The following is a 23,743-nucleotide window of genomic DNA, read 5'->3' on the forward strand; positions in this document are numbered from 1 at the left end:
CAAGGGATTCCAAGTACCAACTGCCTTAACAGGTTTAGATCATCCACCTCCAACTCGCTATTTGCATTATCTTAGGGCTTATCGCACCACCAAGCCGCCTATGAATATTCGTAGCGTTAAGATCCCTACTTTACATTACGTGCCCCGACCTTCCCCGAGGCCTCTATAAACTTCAGATACGAGTACCGTATTGTCATGAGTCAGTATGGTAATATATTGACTTGATCAGATCTCCTCTCTACAGTGTGAGGGAGCCGAATTACACTTTCGAGCGCGGAGGTCGGCACCGAAAACGTCATTAATGATCCCTGACCCTAAGGGGTTTCGGGAGGCAGCCCTAAAGCGGGAGACCCGGAGCGCAAGAATTGAACCTCAGGGATATGCAGTCTCAAGCCAAATGTTCAAGCTGCACGTTACCTATACACCACGCCAATTCACGAGATGTAAACCAGGTTGATCTTTACCCAAGTAAGTTCGTTCAAATTTGCATATAGGCAACCTTCCGACCCGCCTAATCTCATGTCCCCACGTTTCGAATGCCTGTCATTCAAATCACATTCCAATTCAACTCTCTCGCAAAACCCCACGCAGTGAGAACTTCGTTGATGACGCAGCAGCCGCTCGGGTTGAGGTCGCGGCTCGAATATTGATAATTTACTGTTCTACAAGCGACCATGATCAACCAATCGAAGCTCCCTGTACCAACGTCTTTGTGCATGATGCATGAGTGTGGGGAAGGCTTAGCTGTATATACGAGAGACTCAGTAGTGGAGTTGCGCGCATACAGGTCCACTTTGCACAGGGAGGATGTTTCGACCCCGGTCAAGGTGCTCTGATTGCTTGCGTTATGGGAAATTGCAGTGACAAAGCTGGGTATAAGACACGAGTCTCGTTCTGAATTCTCATTTCGCCAGCAGCATCAGCTCGGACAGCAACGAGAGCGACAGCCTTTTTATTTACATCAACAAAAACTCAATCCGTTACCGGCTTTCGACGCAGAACTCACCATCGATATCATGCACTTCACCAAGATACTGCTCGCCTCTGGCATCCCCCTTCTAGCTGTCTGCAACCGTTTCAAGCTCAAGCCCCGTACCATCTCACCCCCTTTTCATCTCCTCGCAATCCACTCAACAAGCCCCATCCATCTCCAACCCATCAACGCCAGACTCGGAGGCTTCTACATCGGCGAAAGACCCGAAACTTACTGTCCGCTAGCACCGTGCCCGGTTGTAAATCAGACAGGATTCATCGTTGCCAACGGCAAGTCATTCTTGGTACGCGCCTCCGGCATTCCTCCGCGAAACAACAAAAGAATCGCAGACCGAGCTAACCAACCCAGGACGTCTCGGTCGCAGGAGGCCAAAACCTCTACGTCGATCCCCACGGCGCACTCTCCTTCACACGCGCCGGCAGCCCCGGCGCCATCCCCGAGGGCGCCGCGACGGCCAATTTCACCTACACCCCTGCCATCGACGACGACGACGGGCCCGGATCGTTCATGTTCTCGGGACTCGGCGCCGACGGCTTTCTGGCCTGTCCGAGCGACGGACCCGCTGGCATCCCCTACAGCGTATTCGCCAACGTGACAGGGTTGACCGACGCAACCGTGCCCGGTGGCAATGTGAGTGCTTGTGTTGGGATCGCTGCCGCCGCGTTTGCGTATACGTATGAGGACAATGTTGTGGCTTATGGGTACGATTGATGGTGCCGAGCTGGTGACGGCCAGGGTTTAGCTGGAAAGACAATGACCATTGAAAATCACTGTGCATGAGAACGCGATAAAGTGGAGACGATGGTTTCCTATTTCCCAATCGAAAGTCCTGTGCACACCCAAATGGCGGTGGTGCGATCCTCCTTTCAGCCTAACGCAGATAGAACCTTCCGTCCCTTTCAAAACATGAGACAACATACAATCAACAACGGGATAAATCCAGAAGAAAGCGCAACCGGCACCAAAATGCTTTGAATCTTCTGTCAGGATAACGCTGATGTTGTGCTGAGATGCATTACCCGAGATCTTGGCGCTAGAAATCTAGGTAGGGCCGGTCTCCGTAGTAATCTCTCTCGTGTTAGCGCGTGATAATTCTTGGCACTGTCAGATTCGCTTCTTTCTTCCACTGTATTCAACGTAGTCTCTTTCTTCTTCTTTTCTTCCTTGTCACATCTAACAGCATGAAAGATACGGGTACCCCCGTGGCCCTTGATCTAATCTACCGTACGGTACTGGCTTGATGAGATGTACGCTACAGGGTTCACGAAGTAATTGAGGTGTTAGCGAGGTTGAATACAAGCATAGATGTTTAAGTATGTTCAAGAAAGAATGGTCAGTTGCATTTGGCTGACCCTTCCTGCCAACTCAATCTCATGTCCCCAACAGTCCCGCTGTTTCGCATACCCATCCGTTATCCAGATCCTGTTCCCATTCAGCTCTCTTACATAGACCCATGCAACGAGACGTGCTATGGCGACTGCAAACGTTTTATATGAATCGGCACTGTCAGAGCCTCAAACGTTTGATGATCGGAAGCAGCGACCCCCGAGCATTTACTGTTCCGGAAGTAGACCGACCTCAGGTGTGGATTCCCTCCAAGGCGCGAGTATTTACTTGGATTGAAGTGGCAGGCACAGGGCAATTGCTGTCCTAAAGGAGGAACACTCAAAGCGGTTGCTGCTTTGAAGGAGACAATCCCAAGTTGTCACTGCGTTGGTGGACCAAGTGCAAAGAAGGTTGCCGCTCATATGGGTAGACATCCCAAACCGGTGATGGTGAAGGATCAGATCCAAAGGCCACATCGACCGTTGAATTTTCACTCATGCACATCTCCAAAGTCGTTCTGCCACAATGGCGACTTCGGGATTCCCGGCAGCGCCTTATCACCCCTCCCTCTCGGAAAACGCCCGTATTTGGATCGCAGCCTCCGCGCATATGGCGGCGTTGCCCTGTCTTTCTCTTGAGCCACACTGGGATATATGTTCACTACTTGTGCGTTCCCAATCGTCCAGTTGGACGAAATCTCCGATGAAGCGATCGTAAGAATGGACCGATTGGACATCACGGAGACACCTCGTTGCAATTTTTTGGGACTCTCAAGTTGGCTGGATTCGTCAGATGATCTTGTCGAGTCAAAGAAAGACATGTTGCCGAAGTCGGGAGTGTCAAGCTGCGGCGGCGTGTCCCTGACGAAGCCTGGGGTGTCTGGCATGTACGATACTAAGCCGCTGGACACTGGCGGAGATGTCTCGTACTGGATGAGCTCGTTTATCGACGGCGGTGGAGCGCGCAGCACAGGTGATACCTGTTCAGTTGTATATGATGAGCTTGCCGAGTCTGTCATTGACAGGAAGGAGACACGATTGACATCATCGTCACCATGAGAGATATTTTGGACAGGCGCAAAGGTGACATGCGGACTGTAGTCGACGGTAGAGAAAAGTGGCGGAGGCCTTTGAACGGAATCAGATATGACTCGTGAGCTTACTATTGAGCCGTCCGCAGATCGACCTGAAGATCGGCGTCCACTCGCCCTTCTACTTTCTGCCGTATGAAGCGACGAATTCCATAAGATAGGACTAACAGGTAGCTGGCGAGCTTCTCCCCCAAATATTGATTGACCTGTGTAAGCCCTCTGGAGGGACTCGGCAATTTCTCGATTTTGAGACGAAGAAGGATGGCGGGATTGAGGACTGGACTTTGACTTGGATGTCTGGCGAGACTGAGAATCATTTGATTTTGCAGCTGAAGGTCTGCGAGATTCGATGGTCACCAAAGCCGGTCGAGGTAATGTCAGTGAGCCCGATCGTTGTGTCATTGGAACTGGTCGGGAGAGCTTTGCGTGAACCTTCGCCATTTCCTCCTTGCGACGGAAACACTCGCTTTCAGCAATTTTGGACCTTCCCGAATCTTGAGTCTGACCCTCCAGATCTATACTACCAAACGGGTGTTTCTGGCTACGAGCTGCAGGCTTTGGTGGCCAAGTGTATGCCGCAACTTTGGACCTCCCAGCGTCCTTGCTCTGCGCCTCAATGTCTGTGGCCTTCGAAGGATTGTCCTGACGGTGAGTTGAGACCTTCGGGGGCCATGTGTCTGAGGTCTTCCGTCTCTCGGCTTCACACTTGACAGTGTATGTTGCTTTTGGGCGAATAAGGTCGAACGATGCAGGGTCTCGGGTGCTCGCAGTTTCTGCCGCTTCCGATTTGGGTATGACCTGGCCACTTCGCACCGTAAGATGACGGGTGGGTCTTTCTTGAGTTTCACTGTCTAGCCGTCTTTTATGTTGTTCTCTAGCTTTCAGATATTGCCAGGTAAAAAGCCCGGCGGTGAGAATGATGAAGAATCCGAGGAGCGAGACAATAATGATGATTGGAAGGAGTTCCATGTTGCCGGCAATGATTCAAAAGAAAAGCCCGGTAATCGTGCACACTTGATGCAGGCCTAGAAGATCCACGTTGTGTTTGTATGCCACTAGGACAATGCAGGGTCGAAGGCCATTCATAGGCAACAAGCGGAAAATCCAAGGATTGCAGAGAGCGATTGAGTTCAACTCTCACTGATCATACGAAATGCTGTCTGAAGCTGTTAAAGGGGAAATTTTCGATTTCTCTTAAAGGCGTGGTAGTTGGGAAGTCTTCCGTCGACCAATTTGATCTAGGTCAAATTGTGGATTAGTTGGATGAATTCACTAGGATGCACAAGCAGCGCGTAAAGATTGAAGTGAGTATGATCAGAAAAGATGGTAGTAAAGCAGAAAACAACTTCTTAGCACCAATGAACGAATGTAATGCATCTTGACTGAAGGAGGCAGGTTACTACTCTGTACGGTCTTATAAGGAAGGTACTCGCAACCTCATAGGACACCCGGAGGCGGCTGCACGCTTACGCACGACAACGAATGGCGCCCGAATTCTGTGAAATGCTTGGTTTCCAGATAGAAGCATTTTGGCTATCGAAGATCTGCGAGGTCTCCCATGCTTGATCCCCAGCCGATATGCATTACAGCTGAACAGTGAGTGGTGGGTCGCGACTGGTCCTAGCTTAAGCGTCCAGATATATACTTTGAAGCGATTGAGCAGAATCTTAGGCCTGGCGTGGCGCGGTGGTGGGGTCAATGCGATCCTTGACAAATTCCTGGTATTATCAGAAATAGGCGTCATAGGTTCAGACGATGAATCTAATGCCGACCCACGCCGATATGTGCAGGGATTGGTACCATAGGATTCTGATTAGTTGATGACGAAGAATATTTCTCATCCTGCGGGCTCGTAAAAGGCGCATTTTGATCGCTTTCATCCAAAGACTGCATGCGCAGGGATCAGTGGTGGAGGCCTCGGGCTGTCAGCAAGAGTAGAGGATCTCCGAAAGAACAGCACAAACGTCAACCAGAGGATGACAGTAAGAATGAAAAGCATGACAAGGGTGCTGAAAGGAAGGTTTCCTCCTCTGTGGTGTTGGCGTCTGTGGCGGATGTAGGGTCGCATATTGGCCATCCGCAGTAGCCTGGCAAGGCGTGCATAAGTTGAAACAGGATGACCACAAATTCAATTTCAATCGCTATGATAAGTCCGCTTGCAAAGTCTGAGCTGACATTCGCATTTCGCAAAGGTCCGTTGCTCATCCAGCAAATCGCATCATCTTGGAACAGCATCTAGTCAGCGAACTCTATATGCAGCCACACCGCCAGTCGCAACGGTGGTCAGTCCGTAATCCGCAAGGCTTTTCTGGCCAAGCGACTGGAGACTTCAGCGCCGAGTAGATATTCCTCAAATCCCACATTCATGCGAGGGTATGACATCCCACTCGTGGCTGTTTTGGAACATCCAAATCGAGGAGAGAGTCGTGTTTCAAGATTTGTTGTCGACTCCTCCGAGTAAAACTTTCGGACAACCAATTTGCGTCATGTCTCATAGTGACAGCGGCGTACTTGCCTGATGAGACAATTGAGTACGGAGGGAACAATGGTTGGCTGCGCCGTTGATGGAAAGGATTCGAGACGTGGGAAGCGTCGAAAACAGCCAAGCTTGAGCGGAATGGGTGGAAATTTTGCCACTCTGCGTTGGCCCGCAGCAGGGAAAGCCTTACACGTGTTGAGGATACATCATTTTGGGACTCATGAATGGAGAGTATATCAATGCAAGATTAGGTACTGGAGGTGGTAAGCAGGAGCGATCCAACGAAAGAAATCTGTTTGCTTTTGCTTGGCAGGGTCCAATGCCAAGTGCGCGAGGGCGTCCTCTCGTCCAATGAATGTCCTGCTGGATCAGATAAAAATATTGTCCGAATCTATTGTTCATTATGGCTACCTCATCCTTGGATCATGTCTTGCTATCTACGAGTCCAAACCCTTTAAAACGAAGTTGATCCGGGGATATCTCTGCCAAGCCAGCCACGGCGAGGGTTTGATCTGCACGGGGCTCGTAAAGTACTAGCTGCAAGGCTGCAAGTGTTTCCTTAGCCGCGGGAAGGCATGGGGCCGTTGAGGCGTTCGCGGGGCTAGGGCAAGGGCAGTTGACTGAGGTATCAAACGTCTATTGACCTTCTCACGACTGGTACAGACCAGGTCCACAAATATATCATAGCCATCATCACTTCCGTCGCCGCATTCGAAGAATCACGCAGTACTGTCTACGCTTCTAACTATACTAATTGCAAGACCAGTCCAAGATGGGTCGACCACCGGCCGTAGTCATTATTGTGAGGTATTTTATTCACAAGCCAAATTATGAAGCGAAATTCTGCTAATACCAAACGCAGGCATGGTGCTAGACTGGATGCTGCCGACACGCAATGGCACTTGACCTCGCCAACGCCATACGACCCTCCTCTGACTTATGGCGGATGGAGGCAGTCTCAAGCTCTGGGCGCAAGGATTGCGAGCATATTACACGCTCGAGAGGTCGTTACAAACCCGCATACCCTTGATGATCTTGATGGACATGTGGACAGACTGAATATCAATGGCGATTTCGGAGAGAAACAAGGACGTGCCCATCAATCACGCCGTGAAAAAAGACGAAAACACAAGGTCGTCATGCACACTTCGCCATTCCTGAGATGCGTTCAGACCTCCATCGCCATTAGTGCCGGAATAGCTCAGTATCAAGGACCCCCCGATCCCAGCAGTCATCAAACGCATCCAAGACCGCATGTGATGCACTCTGGCTCGCCTCATATTCGGGCGATGGATGGTCGGAACTCACCCTATCTGTCGGCAATTGCTGAGCCTGAGGATCATGGCAGATCAAGACAAAAGAAAAAAATGCATCGAACCCTCTTGAGGGTGGACGCTTTCCTGGGAGAGTGGCTTTCTCCAGAGTACTTTGACAAGATCACACCTCCGCCTGAGTCCAAGATGATGGTAGCAAGCTCGAAAGCAGATCTGCTGCATCATGAAGACCCGGTCAATGTAACACACACATCCAACAAATACTCATCTGGACAGGGCAATTTTCCAGGCGGTTGGAACAGCGGAAGTGCAATAAATACCAAGTCCCTGAATTCTGACGATGACACGCCTCTGGCCGACCCGTCCAGTCTTAACCAAACTATGCCTAGATTAGGCCGTGCCAATAGTCATAGTGTTGGAAATCCTCCGAAGAGATCTGATGTGATGCTCAACAGAAGAGCCGAAAGAAGCCCAACTCCAGAAAGCCCGACTTATGTGCCTCCGATACCTGCGTACGCAATCTCGCCTTCGCAACCTATACCTCCCGGGTACGTTTCCCATGCACGTGACGCATGTGTCAAGGTGGACAATCTATGGGATAGCTTACGACCACCGCTTGAATGGGGCAGCGGAGGTGAATATGGAGAAGAATGGAGCGCCATGCACAAGCGATTCCGAAAAGGCTTGCACGAGATGATCTCCTGGTACCGCACTCATGATGACTCCGAGACACTGAAGCCCATAGAGGAAGACTCTCTAGAAAGGAAAGACTCCGTCAGCAAGGACCCGGAGTATTACGATGACGATGAGACGGACACTGTACTGGTTTTGGTGACCCATGGCGCTGGATGCAATGCCTTGATCGGAGCATTGACGAGTCAACCCGTCCTTTTGGACGTTGGCATGGCTTCACTGACCATGGCTGTACGGAAGAGCGTCGCTTACAAGAGAGTCTCGTCACCTCACTCCGAGGATGTGCCAGCGTCTCCATCCCGACGACGACACTCGCTGATTGACCTTGGCATCTCGGAAGATTATGAAGTCAAGCTCACCGCTTCAACAGAACATCTGCGAGCAGGATCTCCATTCTTAGCGGGCCCACAGCTTCAGCGTACTCCAAGCGTGCCAATCAGAGAAAAGTCTCCGTACAGATATGAACGTCCTGGGTTCGTCAATCCCCATCACTCCAAGTTCAGTCCGACCAAAGAGGACTTTCATCTGGATAGCCCAATCAACGACAGATTCGGAGAACTCCAGAGAAGTTCTACTACTGTCGTCAAATCGTCAGGTGGCCTCTGGAGCATGCCTGTCCCCGAACAACTAGACAAAGCTGTGGAACAAGAGAGCAAGCATCCCGGCCCGCAAGCAGGTCAAAGCGCCCCAGTCAAGGCAGGGAACCTTGACGGTTTCTCAGAGCGAGGAGAAGTGGATCGACATGAACGACTTAATGGTTCATCCAATTCTGGCCGAACTTCTCCGATTGGCATTCTTGATCACGCCAATCAAGGGCATTCCATCGCTCCGAACGGTCTCTGGGGTGCTCCACCGCAAGCGCTCGGAACAGAGCGTGATCAAGGTTCCAAGCGGCGCTGGACGCTGTCCCAAGCCGCGTGAGCGGCATGCCGCTATCGATCACAATTCCCTTCCCAGCTGGGCTTTGCGCAGATGGAGACGGCCTGCACGAAATCATGATCGGCGTCAATGTCATACATTACGGCTCTCAACTCTTCTTGCCTCAATTTTAGTACCTAGCGTGCTAGCCTATTGATATTGAAGTATTGTATCTCCAATATAGGCCGTCTCTAATGGCGCATGATACCCAATCCTACTCTTTTCACGACACCAAAGATTTCCAACATGGGAGCGCGCGGTCTTCGAGAGGTACCGCGCAAATGATGAATCTAGATCCATATATCGATGAGATTAGAGATCACATTCGCTCTTCTTGTCACCGCGACTCCAGCCAAGAAGCCCCACCCCAAAATAACGCACACCCAAGAAGAGCTCCCGCTCCCAGAATCCGCTGGCTCCACGCCTCAACTCCTTCAATCTTGGCTGCGCCCTCAACCTTTCCCTTGCCCAAATCCCTCCCATGCGCTATTACCTCCTCACCAGGTGCCTCGCTCTTCTTAGCTTCTGTCGTTTTTCCTCTCGCGCGTGCTCTGTTGATGATCTCCTCTAATCTCCTCATATCTTCCCTCCACTCCGTCTCATTCCCGCCCACTCCTTCAACCTCAACACCCTGCACATTTCCAAAGAAATCCATCACCAATCTCTCCCTGCCCTTCTCCTCCCCTCCTGGAAACAGATCCCATCGGTATCCCGGATTGCTATGAATCTTGCTCTCATCGTAGCTACCAAAAAGATCCGCTAACGTGAGCTTTGAAGTTGGAGACGTGACTTGGGTTTCTAGAAAGTCGAGGTTGTAGTAGGTCCAGCGATCTATGACAGCAACACCCACGTCGTTGTCTGCGTGGTGGGAGTAGGAGGATTGGTCAATTTCAGAGGAGCCGGTGGCGATGATGTTGGGGGAGTAGAAGTGCTTGTAGAGAGTGTTGGCTTGGCAGGTGTCGATCATGAAAAGCATTTCGTTATAGCTATACCACCATTTCAGTCAGCCTTAGCTCCTAGAAAAAACACGGAAAAGCCGCGGCGGCATGAGGGAGGGAAAGACATACCGCTTCTTCTCCCACATCTGCTCAAACGCATCCGCCAAATCCCAACTCCCAATCTCCTCACTGTCCTGAAACTTCAAAAACTCATTCCCCCCATGTCCCGTCATGTACACCAGCACATTACTGCCCCCGTCACTCCCCAGCCGCTTCCCCCGCGGCACATCCTCCCCCAACCGATCCGTCAGCAACCGGATGAAGTTCTCCACCGTGACCTCGTACCCGCGGTAGTCCACCTCGATGTTGTCGCCGTACAGGTCGAGCGCGCGGTCGGCGTTGTTGTAGACGGTGCCCGGGAAGGCGTTGCGCGGGTTGCAGGCCATGTCGTCGGGGAGCATGAGGAGGATTTGCGAGTCCGGGATCCCGAGCCGCTTGACCGTGCGGTAGAGCGAGAGCACGTTGGCCAGGTGCCGGTAGTTGAACCAGAAGCGCGAGGTGGAGACCAGGACGGCCCAGTTGGAGGTGTGGGCGCCGAGGGAGGGGGGGAGGAGCAGGGGGAGGAGGGTCAGGGGGAGGAGGGAGAGGGGTGGGAGCTTCATTTTTGGGGGCGGAGGGAGGGAGGGAGAGAGGGAGGGGAGAGGGTTTTGAGGAGAGGGTGGGTGAGGACGGGACACAATGGTGAGGGTAGTAGTCCACCAATACAAAAAGATGAGCTCTGGAGTTGTCAGTAATTGACAAGTGTGACTCCGTAAATACGACCTGCCGTAGGAGCTGCCGCTAGCGTATCGGACATTCAGCCCTATGATTCGCGACTTCTTGAGATTCTGAGCGCGTCGGTCTTGGAGATCAGCATCTTGTCAATATCGATATTCTCTATCTCTAATTCTCAGCCTGTTTTTCTGATTTTCATGAGGCTGATTGTACAGAGCAGCGCGCCTTCTATTTCACGTCTACCTCTCAAGTGAGCTTGACTGCTAGATCCTGGATTACTGCAAACCATTTCTCCATGCCGAGTGCCCCTTCTACCGGTACATGCTTCTTGTGCATTTTTCTGTGACCGTTGTGGAAATATTGAAAGAGATGCTGGTGGATCTTCGTCGTAAATTCTCAGCTTCGTTGCGCCTTCAGAACCAGATCAGGTACGAAACAAGAGCGCGTCATGTACCTCCCACGCAATCTGATCTCCCACCTCTACCAACATCTCCAACGGAACAATCACCCTCTGTCACCCCCTGTCCTAATCTTAGTCGCACTAGAGCCCGATGCTCTCTGCGCCTGTCGAATACTCACAGCGCTCCTCAAACGCGACTACATACTGCACAAGATCCAACCCATCTCCGGCTATGGGGATCTTACACAAGCGGGGAGAACCATGGTGCAGCCCATGAAGATACAACAAGGTGGGAGCGGAGGGGTGGTGGTATGTCTCGGTGTAGGGGGACTCGTCGATATGTCAAGTGAACTCGGACTGGACTCGGGTGACCCAGGAGAAGACTTGTCCGGAGGCGTCGAAGTATGGCTCATTGACGCGCGACGGCCGTGGAATCTGGGGAATGTCTTTGAAGGAGATCCAACCGCTGTTGCTCTCCGAGAGATCAGCGGCGATGCTGCGGCAATAAATCCAGTTGTTGATAATGGACGAATACAACCGTCATACAAGCCTGGCCGAGGCGGAATTATAGTGTATGATGATGGAGATATTGATGAAGAGTTGGGTGCTGAGCGAGAGGCTTACTGCGAACTCACCAGGATGCAAGGCGTAGAGGATTATGGCGAGGACTCTGGTGACTCAGGCGACGAGAGCGATGTAGTAGATTCAATCGAGGGTGGGCAGCGCTCAAGGAAGCGTAAGTCTTGGTCGGACCGAGATGAGGAGGACGAGGAGAGTCAAGATGAGAACAGAAGACCTCGTCAAAGGCCGAGAAGTAACTCTGTATGTGTGATCTTCCTTCGTACATTTCTAAAAAACATGCTAACACAAAAAACAGAGTGGCTCCATATCTAAATCACCCGGTCGTCACCGCCAAGAGAGCTCAAGAACTGTACGAGGCTCCTCCGAAACGTCACCTCTCCCTCCATTGCAAGCTTCGTCGCCAGGACCACCGAAAGGACCAACGATAGGATCACTGCGTCGAAAGCTCCTCCGTGATCGTCGAAAGTACACTGCCACTCTCGAGAAGTATTATTCGGGTGGTGCGACCTACTCAGAGCCCATCTCATCAATTCTCTACTCCCTGGCTGAGGATCTTGGCCGCGAAGATAACGATCTCCTATGGCATGCCATTGTTGGGGTCAGCTCGCTGGAACTATACGGGCGAAGCATGACTGGGGTTGGAATATCGACCTCTCTAGATGCTGGTGGCTCAGCGGGCTGGGGAGGCGAACGAGGGGAACGAATACGGCAAGTACTACGAGACGAAGTCCGCCGATTGAATCCGCCAGATCCTAGCGAAGCATCTCGAGAGAATGGTCGCGGAGAGAGTTCAGGCGTCATACCCACCACAGCTCGCTCACCCACCGATACTTCAATCCGACTATCTCCTGAACCCCGTTTCCTCATGATCAGACATTGGTCGTTATATGACAGCATGCTTCATTCTCCCTATTTAGCTTCTCGGTTGCACATATGGAGCGATGTTGGTAGAAAAAGACTGCATAAGCTTCTGGCCAAAATGGGAGTCAGTCTGAGTCAATGCAAACAGAGCTACACGCACATGGATATGGACCTCAAGCGAGGCTTACGGGAGAGGTTACTAACCTATGCTCCCTTGTATGGACTAGATGGCTTAGTACCGCCAAGAGCTAGCACTGGTCGTGGAAGAGAAGGCTGGGGTTTCGTAAGAAGCTGGGGCTGGAAAGCATGCTTAAGTGCACAAGACGTCGGCGTAATAGTTGGAGCGATCCTTGAGGTGGGAAAGTCTGGCGTTGCAGCAGGCGATTCGTCGAGGAACTGGGACCGTGGAAGGGGTGAGCAGAAAGAGCTGGTGGATGAAGATGGCAAAGCAGAGGGTGAAGAGTGGGTGCGGAGGTTCTGGGAGGCGTATGATGCTCTTGAAAAGTAAGTCAAGATTCTGAGATATCCTTCACTTCTACATAATTCTGACTTGTAACACAGCATCGAAGCACTCAAACACGCACTTCCCACTGCCCAGCATCTCCATAAAGCTATCCTCCGCACCGGCACCTCCCTCATCGAAAAGCGCCAAATTCGCCATCTACGCGCTTTCCGAATGGCTGTCGTCAAAGAGGGCCCCGATGTCCAGATGTTCACCCATCCAGCAGCTCTAACCAAACTCGCCCTCTGGGTTGGCGAAGCTATTGCCGAACAGGAGCGAGATCAACGCGGCAAGATAAGGAAAGATGGCTGGGGCACTCCCCTCGTCTTGGCTAGTCTCAACGAGGCCAGGGGCGTATTCGTGGTCGTCGGCACAGGGGGAGGTGGCGGCGTAGTCGACTTCGCAGCTCGAGCTAAGCGAAAATCGAGGTTGGAGGAGAAAGCAATGGCTCGAGCCGCTAAGCTCGCCGAGAAGGAGCGGAAACGGCAGGAGAGAGAGGAGAGGGAAGAAAACGACGGCGAGCAAGAAAGCGAAGAAGAGGATGACGACGAGGATGAAAGCGATGACGATGATGATGACGATGCTGGGAATGGTTATGGGAAGAACCGATTTGGTAATGCGTTTGAGGAAGTTGCCCAAGAGACCAATGCCAGAGTCAGGATTGACAGCTTCGAGCATTGCGTTGTCGAGGTCAAGAAGGAGGATCTGGGTGGCTTTCTGGAAAATTTGAGCGTGAAAGCTGTGGTTGGCTGATCCAGAGACAAGGATGGATTGGTAATGCATAGGCTGGTGTTCTTGCAAGCGAGCATCTGTTTTTTGGCTTCCATTGAGCTTGCTGAGAGCCATGCTGTATAGGAAAACGGACATACACAATATGTACATGAAACCCGGCCACGATAGCCTCCTACCCATAACCGTGCTTCTCAGGTCATTCAATGCCCCACATTGAGACCCTGCGGTCTGAGGACAGTGCTGTTGTGACAAAGAAATGCAGAGAAAGTGTAACAGACTCACACCTTTTCACACCAATTCCCTCTCCTACTCGCAACCACCACCTCTTGCACCACCCTGCGAGACTCATCAATATACCATTTTACTGTCTAATGCACATGCTAAATGCAACACCCTGAATCATCCAGTTGCAGCCTGTCCGGCGACCATCCCCCTTTGTTTACCTTTTTCGTTTACATCCAACCGCACTATTCGCCCCGACGATAATCTGACCAGGCTAGACAGATACAACACCAGCAATCTATTTCCCTCTGACAGAATGATCCCTTCCTCTTCATCATCACCTGCTGCCATCGATACCAGAGCATCTGTGTCGCACCTGGCATCAGCTTTCCGCATCTCATCATTACTCTTCTCATCTCAGCGCCACCCTACGCTTCAAAACACACAACACCATTCACCAAACTCCCGCAAGGTACCCTCCCCCTTCCTCCCCCTTCCATCCCACCCTCTAACCCTTTCTCCCTCTCAGCAAAGATGCCCGTCCTCCTCTTCCCCCACGCCGCCTACTTCCTCCTCAAAGCCTACCGCCCCGTCAAGGACCCCCTTACAGGTCGCATCACCTACCAGCACGTCGGGCTCGAATGGATCAAACGCGACCTTTATGATCCCGTGCAGAGAGAGCAGGCGCATAATTACTACCTTTCGTTGTGTTCCGAGGTGAGAAGATTCGATCGATCCATTTATCCATTTTACCTTACAGAGGAAGAAGAAGAAGAAGAAGAAGAAGATGATGATGATGATGATGATGATGATGACAATTTTTGGTGTGCTGATGTGGTTATGTGTGTGTAGGTTAGTCAGGAGGATAGAGATAGGCTGGCGAGCGAGTGGGCGGATATTCGGCACGCGAGGGAGGCGGAGGAGGAGGAGGAAGTGGAGAGGGAGAGGAGGATCGACGCGTTGGTCGAGGAGAGTGAGGGCGTGGCGTGGAATATTGCGAAAGTGGAGAAGGGGTTGAGGATTGCTGGGGGGAAGAAGACGGGGGAGGGGATGGATGTGGTGAGGGGTGATTGATTGGTGTCATGGACGGATGGGGGTGTATTCGAAGGGAGGGAAGGGAAGGGAAGGCAAAGGGGGATTGTGGAATAGCTTGCTGAGATAGATGATCGAAGGGGAGTAGTGCTTAATCAAGGGCTCACTCAATTTGCTTGAAAACAGCATAGATATCGCCACTGGAGCTAGGAATGAGGTTGAAAGCTCTCGGTATGAAGCCCAGAATGCCAAGACCAGTCACGTACCAAAGTGGCCATCTTCGCCGTCGGGCAACCGAACGGATGTCAGCATATCGGGGCTTCCTGTTCAAATGGCATCTCTGATACGGAGCCCTCGACGATGTTGCTACACTCGGGTTGGCATAGGTGATTTGATAGGACTTGGCGCATGCACGAACCCTCACAAGGGTCAAGTAGGCTTTTCGGTCTTCTCGAATAGTTAGTGCTGCCGGGATGCGAGTTGCGGGGTGTGTCAAAGAGCAAACAAGCAAACAATCATTTTGCCATTTTTGATTGTTTGATATGGGTCCTCGGTCTAAAGAAATGTGTCTGAAACCACACAACAGGACCCGATCAGCGGAACTCGACATCGCGATCTCGGGTTTTCAAACGTTAATTTTGCTTCCGAAAAGACGAAAAGGCAAACCTCAGTCAGCGAATAGAGTATTGGCAAACAACCCAACTCACGTATAATAACAGCAGGGACCTCTCCAACCCTTCGTCTCCAGACATCCTCAGCATTACTATCTCAGGCCTACATCTCACATTCAAATCACAATGTCTGGGAATCCATCCGAAAACACCGGGGACCCCTCCGGACACAATGCTCCCCCCGGCGTTAAAAAGCCCCCTCAGTGGCTGATCGACGTCAACTGGATGACCAACCATTTGGCTGTCGAGGAACGAGATCGAGAGTGGGAGAAACAGAAAGAGGCGGAAGAGAAACGCAGGAAGGAGGAGATGGAAGCCGAGAGGCAAGAGCGAGAGAGGGAGCAGAAGAGAGATGCGAAATGGAGACGCAGAAAGGCGGAGAAGGAAGCCGAGAGGCGAGATCAAGAGAGGAAGGAAAAGAAAGAGGCGGAAGAGAAACGCAGAAACGAGAAGAAGGAAGACGGTGCAAGCATCAAACAAGAGGAAGTCGAATGAGGCGCTTGATCCGGTGCCCCATAGTTGCAGCAAGGTATGAATTTGTGCCTCATTGCTTGCTGAGAGGAGAGCTCAAATGCTGTTAGAGGCTAAGGAAGGGACTTTCCGGTGGCGACAAGGTCTGCCATTTCAACAGTCCGTACCAAAGTACATGGGAGCATCATGGGTCCAAGTAATGCACTTTTGCCGTCGATCAATAGGCTCAATAACTATGCACGTGGTCAATAATACATTTCTGGCATGCCTCCTGACGGCAGAACCACAGGTCTATAGCCCTTTGTATCGTTGCTCATCAACGGTCATCATCCATGATCATCCATCTTCCCCCTAGGCAGCTCACCGTGCCGCCAACCTCGCCTCTACCTTATCCCTCTCCTGGTCTTTCATCTCCCTCAGCTCCTCCTTCGTAGTGTCAAACCTCGCGTTCGCCTGGTTGAACGGATTCTCCGGACTCCGCTCAAACTCCTTTCGAATCATATCCTCCCTCTGCTTCTTCCTTAGCCCCTTATGCTCTTCCTCCAACTCGGGCATGCGTCGGGCCTCGTACGCCGCATACGCAGCCTTGAATCTTCTCTCCGGATGTCTGTCGATCTTTTCCGAAGGGTTGGCGGAGGCGAGGGAGAGGGCGTCGAGGGCGTTGTCGATACCGGTGGCGTTGAGGGCCGGGTTGCCTTTTGAGATAGAGGATGAGGGTTCGTCGTCGTCGAGTGAGGAGAGGTCGAGGCCTTTAGTCTTTTTGACTGCGGTTTTGGTGTTTTTGGGTGTGGGGCGGGCGTCTTTCTCTTCAGCGGCGAGGAGGGCATCTTTCTCCGCTTTTTTACGCGCTGCCTCTTGCTTCTTTGCTTCGGCTTCCTCTCTGTAAGTATGGTTAGATTGAATCGAGGGCGGAGGGAGAGGTGTGTACTTCTTAGCGTTGGATTTTGCGCCTTTGCCCCATTCCTGATCTTCAGAGGCTGCTTTCTTCGCACCCTCAGCTGTGGCTTTTTGGTTTGTTACTTCGGCTTTCTGAAGGGGCGATCAGCTACCAGGCCCTCAATGGACAAAGCAACGCAGCATCGGACCTTTGCATTGCCGGCAGCCTTTTTGCTATTCTCTCCCGCCTGCTTCTTGGGCATACTGGATCTTGTCGGCGGCAGACTCCTCGAGCCGTGACGCCCAGTCTTTCGAGTCTGAGGGCCCCGTGGTAGTGAGAAAATCAGTATCTAGGTTGTAGGGTATCTACGAGAGTCGAAGGGTCAAGTTTTAATTGGTGGAGCCGCTTCGTCCCCATCAAAACATCATCGAGCGCCAAGGCCAAAGCCCTAAGGCTCTTAGGGCTCCATTTCTAGCGGCTGCTTCAGAGGTGGTAATGGCATAATGTTCCACTCGTACGAGTACCACCAAACTTCATGATACCCAGAAGTCCGTTCTGTCAAATCAGGTCTCTGTCTGTCGGACGTCTTATAGATACTAGTGCTCTAAAGTCACATCAATCATGGTGGGGTTCTCCGATCTCTCCGACGAGCTCTCCTCATGATATGGGATTTCGTTGAATTGGATGATATTTACATCTTTTCTACAGTCTCTAAAAAAGTCGACTTTCTAACCCACGAGCTACTGCGCGAGCACTGCAGGCTCGCTTTCAAAAGCGCAACTTACCATTTTCAGGCTACTCTATGTAAGAGCAAGCTTCGTATCCGTCAATGCGGGGATGACGTTCAAATGCCAGGCTCAATGGAGCGTATCTCAAGGAATCACGCAGGTCACTTTAGCTAAACGCTTCGTCGACATAACTCCCCATTCATTAATTAAAGACGCTTTGACCGTCCGAAACTTCCAAATACCAAGACAAGAAAAAACGTTAAGTATCGTTTCCCAATCACTGGATGGGATCGCCAGCTGCATCGGACGTAGTTGACCAAGTCTGCTGCTGCAACCCCGCCGGGAATCCCGATGTGTCGAATCCTCCACCACCGCTATTACCATTGTAGTATCCGTCTCCCACTCCTCCGCCGCCGCCGCCGCCGCCGCCGAGAACCTGATTAGCAACATTCGCAACTTTGGCCATGCCAGAGAGCACTTTTGGCAGACTCGTACCGGAGGCAGAAGACCCTCGCGCTGGCGAGCGCACCAGTGATTGCATCACGGCGGATTGCATGTTGGGCATATTTGAAGTCACGACTCCGAACCTCTCTCCGTGTCCGTCCGGGCACAAGCCTTCAGCCGCGCCACTCTTCATGACGAGCATGTACAAGGGATCGTCGACATCGCCGCTCGCGGAGATCGAGTTGTATGTGGATAAGGAGAGGTACTGTTCCTCTTCGTCAGTAAAATGATCGAAATGTCCGATGTGAGGCATCCGCCTCGGTCCGTAGAAGATCGACCAAGAATATGTCACCTACATGAACGTTCCCAAGACTGGGCATGCCCGCAAGCAATTTCTCAAGACCTGGGAACCTGCCCCTCAAACTCCGCAAGCCGGACCCATCAGTATTGATGATGACGAACGAATCGTCTATCCCCAGAGTGACCAGTCGGGTGCGATGCGTTCCGAAGCTGTTCAAGCGGGCCGCAAGGGCATCCAGAACTCCGCACCACTGCATCTTGTTTTTGTCTTTGACGACATAGCTTCCCTTTGGTCCCAGCGTAACCATTGTCGTACGGATGTCGTGTTCCACGAAGCCTTTAGCGTTGGTTGAGAGCCATTTTGTCAAGTGGAAAGGGAGTCCGTGGTTCATGCAGTATGTCTTGTTATCGTTGTCAAGGTAGCCGATATAGTAAGAACCAGACGGACCGATGACCAATTCATAGATGTTCTTGATAGGGAGGCTGTTTCGTGAAGAGATTCTCGACGGCCGCAGGTAAATTGTGACTATGGTAGTCCTTGTCAGTCCTTCGCATTCTTGGCATACAAAGAGAAATAAGCTTTGACGAACCGAGTCCATTTTGTCGGACAATTACACAGATAGCTATTCTCGGGCCCAAAGGCAAAGCATACATTCGACATGGTGAAGACAAAAAACCTTCAAATATGCGAAAACTGCAAGAGAAGATAGTGCTGAACTTATACTTGAGTCACTCCCGCCGAGAGAAAAAAGTCTGTGTGACACGAGAAGAACTTTGAAGTCCTCAGGATAATGCATACCTTTATAATGAGGCTATAACCCACACTGACCCTCCTCGGCACAAGGCTGAACGACACCATCACCACATCAAGCCAAGCCTGGGGACGCCACCTCAGCGTCCAGACGCATGTCACCAATATCAATATACAGCTAGAGCTGGTGAGATTTTAGTAAGAAAAAGACAAGCAGTAGCAAGTATCGTGCTATCGCGCTTTCATGAAGTTATCATCTCCTTTGTGGAAATCTGACGAGGCACTTCACTTCGGCCTAGTCGCTTAATCCTCGAAACCTCGAGAGCGGAGGGTCGTGGCCTGGCAAATGCTTGAGCCTCTTTCTTTATTTCAACAATGTACCTGGAAAGGTCCTGTCCCCTAACCTACTATAGGCAGAGCTGCGATATGCACGTTCGCCTCCTGCTTTCTCAAAGAAGTGGAGTACAGTCACGGGATAGGTTTCTCGGTCAAAGTAACGCGGTGGATTACTGACGGATGTTGTGATCTTGGAGTCGTTTCGTAATGAAGAATGGAGGGTGGGCCAAAGCGAGCTAACGCCACAGGCTTAGCGAATGCAGCCATCTTGCCAATTCAGGCTGCTTACGCTGCGCCCTATGTCGTACAGGCAGCAATTAAAGGCTTCTTTCAGCTTGCTTTCCAACGAACGAAAGCGGAGATGGTGAATTATACCGTCGCTTTGGAAGCTGAAACTCTTTACCTTCTTATCAAATGTGCAAGGAACCGGAAATCGAAGCGGGATTGTGAAGGACGAGAACTTGAAGACAGTGGATTAGTAATCTGTGTACAGGAGAGGAGGGGCGCCTTTATCGATCTGAGTCTAAACTGTTCACAGGGAATTGTAAAGAGGGAGAGATTTATGGAGGGTTCCTAAAAGTAGATGCAGGTCTTATATACAACTTTATGAGCAGACTTTAGATGAGCTTGGGGGTATCTGTGATAGCGAGAAGACGGATGCCGAAGTCGAAGGAGAAGACGTCGGAATACGCGCAGATGGTTCTGTCTGCCCAACTTAACTTTATTATGATGCATAGAGGTCAGAGATGTTAGAAGTGACATACGACGGGGTTGAGGGACTGGCCTGTGTTGCGATATCTCAGAGCAAAGTTATTCCCAGATACCATCGCCGGCGCCGAATTCGCTCTTCCTCTCATCCGACCTACGGCCGGAAACACATCGTCTACTTCACTTGAAGGTTATCGAAGAAGAGGCCGATGGTCAGCCGTCAACCAAGAAGTTGAAGAGCAGAACAAAAAAGAATTCAAACAACGAGTCCGCCGCAGGATATGACTAGGAAAAGACACATCCTACCCAGCGACTATCCGTATGGAGAGCTCGACGACAAGTGTACTCTGCGGTGGAAATCTCGGTCATACGCTCTCTTAGAGCATACTACGGCATCATCACGGCCTGCGTGGGTGAAGTCGCAGTCGCCATTGGCCTTGCCCCTGCTCGTTCTGCCGACATGACCACTAAAGCGGATGCCGGTTGCAGCAGATCCGCGTATGCGCCAAAGTACATATACCCTTCACTGCGTCCTGCGCTGCGGTGGTCTCAATCCACGGTCATCATCGGGCGCCAAGAATGATTTTACAAACTCTCCCACTATTTGCATTGATAGCTACTTGTTTCACCCTTTCTATACCTCTAGAAGCCTCAGCCGTGCGACTCCCATTACACTTACAGAACGAGACGATACCGTCATCACCGGCCAACGCGACGAACGCCGGCCTGGGCACATGGCCCGATACTCCCTTTAATAGGCACCTCGGCTGGGACACCGGCATCGAAATCATCAGTTGCACACCCGCTTCCCCTGCAGACCCTACTTCCGAAATGGGTGTTCTCGAAGGAATCAGCATCATCGGCGCGAAAGCTCGCTCCCAGAGTCGCCTGGCTCTCATTGAAAACTTCCACGAGGACAGTGGCCCCGTGACGTTTGATTTCCATGCAACAGAAGATCTTTTTCGCGGATCAGACGTTGGCAAGATTCTCGATGTACTCTGGGAGATGACAAACCAGTATGGAAAGGGCGGAGTCTATGGATGTCTTGTCATGGAGGATATCCACACTGCATATTTCAATCTTGCACTCAAGAAAGTGGCTGTGGCGAAGTGAAAAGCGTTTGATTACCGTGTTGGCTACTTCTGGATTTTGAAGTATACAAGGCGTTCCCACGACCCATCATGCCGGCCGCCGGGTCTTACTGCACGAGGTTGGGTCATTTCATGTCAGACTTGAGATAGAGAACTTCATGAGACTCATGGTGAAAACTAGAGACCGTAAGATACGTACGCTTTTTGATGTGAAATGATTGGCTCGCGGCACCTTTGGACCTGAGATCGCGAGTTTCCAAAAATCAACAGCTACAAAGCCTGGCAGAGAGTTGGCCGGAAAGCAGCCCGAAATCAATTTCCTGCAACAAGCGCACAAGATGCCTCCACCGCGAAAGCTACTGTTACCTTGCACGGTTCATCCTGGTTGATGGTCCTTTTTTTCTCAGCTTCAATGCAGCTACTCTCACCTTACAAAAGAGGATTGAAAGCGTTCAATGGACTGTGTCAGGGCGTCGATGTGAGCAAAATCCATTTTTGAGCAGTGACATGCATAGAACTTATCATTCTGCTCGCGAGTTATTACTCGCTAGTGAGAATATAAGGGAACCTTGAGTATATCGGCAGCGACATCAGCCACAATTAGCAACCCTCTTGCCTTCTACATGTATAAGTCCACCATGGCTGGTTTTGACCTTTGAATGAACCGACATTCAAGACTTACCACTTCTTCTACAGCTTAGGTGGCCCTCACATCCACAGTCGAGTGGACTGGATGACTTGTGCGGATTGTTAAGCGCACGGCAATTCACACGTGCGACGCTATCGAGGGTCTGCGCCTAAGATACTCCCAAGGCAATGAAACGGGATGGAAATGATTACAAGCGCTTCAAGAATCAACTGAGTAGCTATCTAAGCGACTGCAACAGCGCCATTTAACCCTATATGCGAAAGAACGGCCACTACACAGAACCTGTTGTCGTCACTGGTCCTCTAGAGCGTACCTTTTTCCGTTCCCTGCTCCGTGGCGGCATGGAAACTAACCATGTCTTACATTCCCTTGATTCTCGCAGGGTTTGCTGCTTCAACTGTCGTATCGCTAGCTCTAATTCCTCTGCAAGCCATTGTGACCCCCGCAAACCATTCCGTCACAGAGGTAGCATTCAACTCGTCCAATCCAACCAGCCAGAGCATCCTCTCCTCCACTTCTGCCTATGTGCCTTCGGTCTCTGCATCCAACCACTCATCCGAATCGTTAGCATACGGATACTACCAATGCAACGCAAAGAAGTTCGGTCAACCCAAATTCAATAGCTGCCGAGAGGCCTTACATCAGATGCCGAATGGCTGGGACTTGAGCACTTATGGAGATCGCACCGTTTTCGGCGGTAGTGTTGATTTTCCACTGCCTGCCAGATACGCCAGCAGTAAGCAAGAGCGGATTCTCGGAGATCGGTGAGGCATCTACGAGCTGATTCCAGGAATAGTCGATGGGGCTTGCATTATCGAGGTGTTTGCAGCGAAGCAAGGTGCAATCGACAGACTGGAACCGTCCCATTTGAAGATGAGCATCCGTTATCTCCTTGATAAGTGTGTGCGGGACGAGGAGCACGAAGGCGGGTTTGCGAAGTACTTGGGTTAGTATCGATTTGCCCTTTCTAAAAGTTGCGGATTGAATTAGTGTGAAGTAACAATGAGCCTTCAGGAGAAAATGGGCGTCTCTCCGTCTTCGTAAAACAGTCTACTACACAGTTCAAGTGTTTCGTACCCATGGGTTTATCTCCAATAGGCTCTGCGTGTCAGTTACCGTTGAACACAATGCCTGTATCCAATTCAACGGAGCTGTTCGGTGAAAGGGGTACGCAAGGTATCGACGTCGGTCTTCCGCTGAGATACACAGACCGTGAGTAAATGCCTACGATCTACCTTTTTCTGCTCTCTCGGCTCATTCCAAATGTAGCCCGTGATGAATGTGCAATCGATGTTGTGATCGAAGGACCACCAATCCGGGCTGATTGGTATGACCTTTGGGGTGCTGCTGCGATCGTTGTCGCTGTCTGCGCCAGGCGTGGCAAAGATGGCGTCTTTGCCAAAACAGGTATTGAGTTCTCCCATCTTCACGAATCTTGTATTATGTTAAGACTCGGTGGTAGTTGGCGAGACGGAACTTGCGGTCTGGGTTTCTGGAGGTAACTCGCTGCCTATGCCGGAAAATACGGCGTGAGTTATCACAAGGGTAGTAAGTTGGCGCTCTTTTGGTTCAAGAGCAGTAATTATTGGGCGTATCTCATCCGATATCAAAGATATGGATCGATGCTGGCTAGGATTTAGACCAGATGCTGCCAACACAATGACGGCAAACGCAGCTCCTGTTATCTTATGATACACTTCTTACTTCGCAACTAAAGCATCATGGATACTAATCTCCTTAAGAGCAGCCTTTCCGTTCTTCATCCTACCTTCCTAAATCCAGCTGCTCATCTGCTAATTTGCCAAAGGTGACGCCTTCAACTTCAGGATTCTCTGCTACTTCTACCGCATCATCAGCAATGCTCCGGCTCCTCATCGCACGCCAGTCTCTACAATCTCGG

At 51.1% G+C, this 23,743-nt stretch overlaps 11 protein-coding genes across 11 annotated transcripts; 7 read left to right on the forward strand and 4 right to left on the reverse strand.

Moving 5' to 3' along the window:
• Window positions 1-1,016: 1,016 nt before the first annotated feature.
• On the forward strand, window positions 1,017-1,705 carry HO173_006457 (uncharacterized protein; the record flags this gene model as incomplete). The annotated part of the gene is made up of 2 exons (XM_037308368.1): window positions 1,017-1,277; window positions 1,343-1,705. 2 exons carry the CDS (start codon window positions 1,017-1,019, stop codon window positions 1,703-1,705), a joined length of 624 nt encoding a protein of 207 aa, XP_037164634.1.
• Window positions 1,706-2,810: 1,105 nt separating this feature from the next.
• HO173_006458 (uncharacterized protein) lies at window positions 2,811-4,379 on the reverse strand (the record flags this gene model as incomplete). Its single annotated transcript, XM_037308369.1, has 1 exon — window positions 2,811-4,379. The coding sequence occupies one exon, from the start codon at window positions 4,377-4,379 to the stop codon at window positions 2,811-2,813; it is 1,569 nt and encodes a 522-aa protein (XP_037164635.1).
• Window positions 4,380-6,661: 2,282 nt separating this feature from the next.
• On the forward strand, window positions 6,662-8,777 carry HO173_006459 (uncharacterized protein; the record flags this gene model as incomplete). The annotated part of the gene is made up of 2 exons (XM_037308370.1): window positions 6,662-6,696; window positions 6,752-8,777. 2 exons carry the CDS (start codon window positions 6,662-6,664, stop codon window positions 8,775-8,777), a joined length of 2,061 nt encoding a protein of 686 aa, XP_037164636.1.
• Window positions 8,778-9,111: 334 nt separating this feature from the next.
• HO173_006460 (uncharacterized protein) lies at window positions 9,112-10,374 on the reverse strand (the record flags this gene model as incomplete). The annotated part of the gene is made up of 2 exons (XM_037308371.1): window positions 9,112-9,760; window positions 9,842-10,374. 2 exons carry the CDS (start codon window positions 10,372-10,374, stop codon window positions 9,112-9,114), a joined length of 1,182 nt encoding a protein of 393 aa, XP_037164637.1.
• A 560-nt stretch (window positions 10,375-10,934) lies between these two features.
• On the forward strand, window positions 10,935-13,584 carry HO173_006461 (uncharacterized protein; the record flags this gene model as incomplete). The annotated part of the gene is made up of 3 exons (XM_037308372.1): window positions 10,935-11,708; window positions 11,764-12,833; window positions 12,891-13,584. 3 exons carry the CDS (start codon window positions 10,935-10,937, stop codon window positions 13,582-13,584), a joined length of 2,538 nt encoding a protein of 845 aa, XP_037164638.1.
• A 735-nt stretch (window positions 13,585-14,319) lies between these two features.
• On the forward strand, window positions 14,320-14,859 carry HO173_006462 (uncharacterized protein; the record flags this gene model as incomplete). The annotated part of the gene is made up of 2 exons (XM_037308373.1): window positions 14,320-14,609; window positions 14,643-14,859. The coding sequence occupies 2 exons, from the start codon at window positions 14,320-14,322 to the stop codon at window positions 14,857-14,859; spliced, it is 507 nt and encodes a 168-aa protein (XP_037164639.1).
• A 755-nt stretch (window positions 14,860-15,614) lies between these two features.
• Window positions 15,615-15,983, forward strand: HO173_006463 (uncharacterized protein; the record flags this gene model as incomplete). Its single annotated transcript, XM_037308374.1, has 1 exon — window positions 15,615-15,983. The coding sequence occupies one exon, from the start codon at window positions 15,615-15,617 to the stop codon at window positions 15,981-15,983; it is 369 nt and encodes a 122-aa protein (XP_037164640.1).
• Window positions 15,984-16,319: 336 nt separating this feature from the next.
• Window positions 16,320-17,098, reverse strand: HO173_006464 (uncharacterized protein; the record flags this gene model as incomplete). Its single annotated transcript, XM_037308375.1, has 2 exons — window positions 16,320-16,988; window positions 17,045-17,098. The coding sequence occupies 2 exons, from the start codon at window positions 17,096-17,098 to the stop codon at window positions 16,320-16,322; spliced, it is 723 nt and encodes a 240-aa protein (XP_037164641.1).
• Window positions 17,099-17,841: 743 nt separating this feature from the next.
• Window positions 17,842-18,907, reverse strand: HO173_006465 (uncharacterized protein; the record flags this gene model as incomplete). Its single annotated transcript, XM_037308376.1, has 2 exons — window positions 17,842-18,273; window positions 18,365-18,907. 2 exons carry the CDS (start codon window positions 18,905-18,907, stop codon window positions 17,842-17,844), a joined length of 975 nt encoding a protein of 324 aa, XP_037164642.1.
• A 1,775-nt stretch (window positions 18,908-20,682) lies between these two features.
• On the forward strand, window positions 20,683-21,216 carry HO173_006466 (uncharacterized protein; the record flags this gene model as incomplete). The annotated part of the gene is made up of 1 exon (XM_037308377.1): window positions 20,683-21,216. The coding sequence occupies one exon, from the start codon at window positions 20,683-20,685 to the stop codon at window positions 21,214-21,216; it is 534 nt and encodes a 177-aa protein (XP_037164643.1).
• A 981-nt stretch (window positions 21,217-22,197) lies between these two features.
• HO173_006467 (uncharacterized protein) lies at window positions 22,198-23,376 on the forward strand (the record flags this gene model as incomplete). Its single annotated transcript, XM_037308378.1, has 5 exons — window positions 22,198-22,579; window positions 22,640-22,789; window positions 22,858-23,055; window positions 23,113-23,250; window positions 23,306-23,376. The coding sequence occupies 5 exons, from the start codon at window positions 22,198-22,200 to the stop codon at window positions 23,374-23,376; spliced, it is 939 nt and encodes a 312-aa protein (XP_037164644.1).
• Window positions 23,377-23,743: the final 367 nt, after the last annotated feature.

Source organism: Letharia columbiana, assembly GCF_014066305.1.
Source record: "Letharia columbiana isolate WasteWater2 chromosome Unknown Sc0000019_s0, whole genome shotgun sequence".
Classification (NCBI taxonomy): Eukaryota; Fungi; Ascomycota; class Lecanoromycetes; order Lecanorales; family Parmeliaceae; genus Letharia; species Letharia columbiana.